Source organism: Balaenoptera ricei, chromosome 9 (assembly GCF_028023285.1).
Source record: "Balaenoptera ricei isolate mBalRic1 chromosome 9, mBalRic1.hap2, whole genome shotgun sequence".
NCBI lineage: Eukaryota > Metazoa > Chordata > Mammalia > Artiodactyla > Balaenopteridae > Balaenoptera > Balaenoptera ricei.
The window spans coordinates 11,951,039-11,953,136 of NC_082647.1; the positions used below are offsets into that span (position 1 = coordinate 11,951,039).

Here is a 2,098-nt window from a genome sequence, read left to right on the forward strand (position 1 = left end):
CTCTATTTAAGGCTGAATCAATATGGACTGACTGACTGATGCCAGTGACCTTTTTTAACAACCTCAGATGGGGTCATGGGAAGTTCTGGATTCAGCCTCAGGAATGCAGATTCTGTTCCTAACTTTCTGTGAGTAGTTAAGCCCTTCATCCTGCTCCTCCCCAGCTTTTTTTTTTTTTCTCTCTTTAAAATTATGAGGTTGAATGAGATGATGGCTAAGATCCTCATCTGCATTACGTCTCTGTGATTCTGAGACACTAGACAAGCAACTCAGAAGTGGCAGAGCAGAGCAGGGAGAAGGAAATAGAGCCTAAAGACACAGTTTTCTGCCTCGGGGAGCTGAGGCTGAGGTGGACTAATACCGGTGGCTGTATAGACCCACAACATACGTGGAGTCTGAAGAGAGGGGATTCTTCATAGGCGGAGGTCAGGAGAGGTGCACTGTAAAGGAAGGGCCTAAAATCAAGGTTTCTTTGGAAGCAGCATGTTGAGAAAGCACCTGTAAGGATTCTAGCCCAGAGGCAGGAAAAACTGGACCATTTTTTAGAACAAGTTAATAAGACGTCCCTCACGGGGAGGGGGGATGGGAATGGACCCATGAACCCACCTCCCTCTCTGCAGCCCTAGTCCCTCCTACCCTCTAAATTCCACCCAGCCCGTTCTTCACCAGCAGGGCCCGAGGAGCGCAGCCCACAAGCTCTCCCTTCCCGCACTGCTCTCCCACAGGTCCCTCTGCGCAGCCAGCGCATGGACAGCCGCAGCAACGCCACCACGCCCTGCGGCCTCCTCCTGCAGGGCTTCGCTGAGTCTCCCCACCTGAGGCCCGTGCTCTTCCTGCTGCTGCTGGCCGTGCACCTGGCTACCCTGAGCGGGAACCTGCTCATCCTGGTGGCCGTGGCCTCAGTGCCCAGACGGCCGCCCATGCTACTCTTCCTGTGCCAGCTGTCAGCCATCAAGCTCTGCTACATGCTGGCGGTGGTGCCCTGCTCCCTGGCCCAACTGGCCTCGCCAGGCCGCGGCCGAGACAGCCCCATCTCCTTCCTGGGCTGCGCTGTTCAGATGCACATGTTCGTGGCTCTGGGCGGGGCCCAGTGCTTCCTGCTGGCCGCTATGGCCTGTGACAGCTACGTGGCCATCTGCCACCCGCTGCGCTACGCGGCTGTGGTGACACCTGGGCTGTGCACGCGGCTGGCCCTGGCCTGCTGCCTCGGGGAACTGGCGGTGTCCGTGGGGTTCACAGTAGCCGTCTTCAACCTGCCTTTCTGCGGCTCCCGCTTGCTAGTGCATTTCTTCGGCGACATCACAGCGCTGCTGCACCTGGCCTGCACGCAGAGCTACGTGGAGGAGCTGCGTCCGCTGGGCGCCGGCCTGGTGCTGCTGCTGCGGCCCTCGGTGCTCATCCTGGCCTCCCATGGCGCCATCGCCGCCGCCCTGAGCCGCCTGCGCTCCCCACGCGGCAAGCGCAAGGCCGCCTCCACCTGCGCCTCGCACCTGGCCGTCACCTTCCTCCACCATGGCTGTCCCACCTTCACGTACGTGCGGCCCAAGGCCAGCTACTCCCCACGGCAGGATCGCACGCTGGCGCTGGTCTACACCAACGTCACGCCACTGCTCTACCCGCTCATCTACAGCCTGCGCAACCGCAAAATCACCGCCACCATCCGCAGGGTGCTGAGCCCCAGGGCAGGGTCTGTGTGAGCCATGATAGCCGGCAGGGACCAGGCCAGAGGGAGCAGCTCTGCTCCCTAAAGCTTCCCCTATCAGCAGGTGTCTGCGTTGAGGACGCCACCGGGAGAGCTCAAGAACCGTACTCAGAAAAGAGAATCTGGAAAAGTGTCCCCCTAAGGAGAGTCTCCCAGCAGTTTCCCCATCCTCCGCCAGTTCTGTGTGGAATAGAACCCTAGACCTGATTTGAGTGGATCCATCAGTACCTGTAGAGTTCTTCCCACGTGCTGGGCTTTGGCAAGGTAGTGGGCTTGTAGTGACAAAGAAGGCACAACTCATGCCCCAGGGAGCTCACAGCAAGAGAGGACAGATGTGAGGAGAAAACAGGAGATGGATGGAGTGGCTCATGCTAGACTTTTCCAGGGGAGAGGGGA

General features: G+C 59.1%; 1 protein-coding gene across 1 annotated transcript; it reads left to right on the forward strand.

Annotated features, from left to right (window-relative positions):
- The first annotated feature begins 746 nt into the window (after window positions 1-746).
- Window positions 747-1,697, forward strand: LOC132371377 (olfactory receptor 10AC1-like). The gene has a single exon (XM_059932616.1). It carries the CDS (start codon window positions 747-749, stop codon window positions 1,695-1,697), a length of 951 nt encoding a protein of 316 aa, XP_059788599.1.
- Window positions 1,698-2,098: the final 401 nt, after the last annotated feature.

Coding starts and splice junctions, on each gene's coding strand:
- LOC132371377 (XM_059932616.1), top strand. CDS start 747: ATGGACAGCCGCAGCAACGCCACCACGCCCTGCGGCCTCCTCCTGCAG.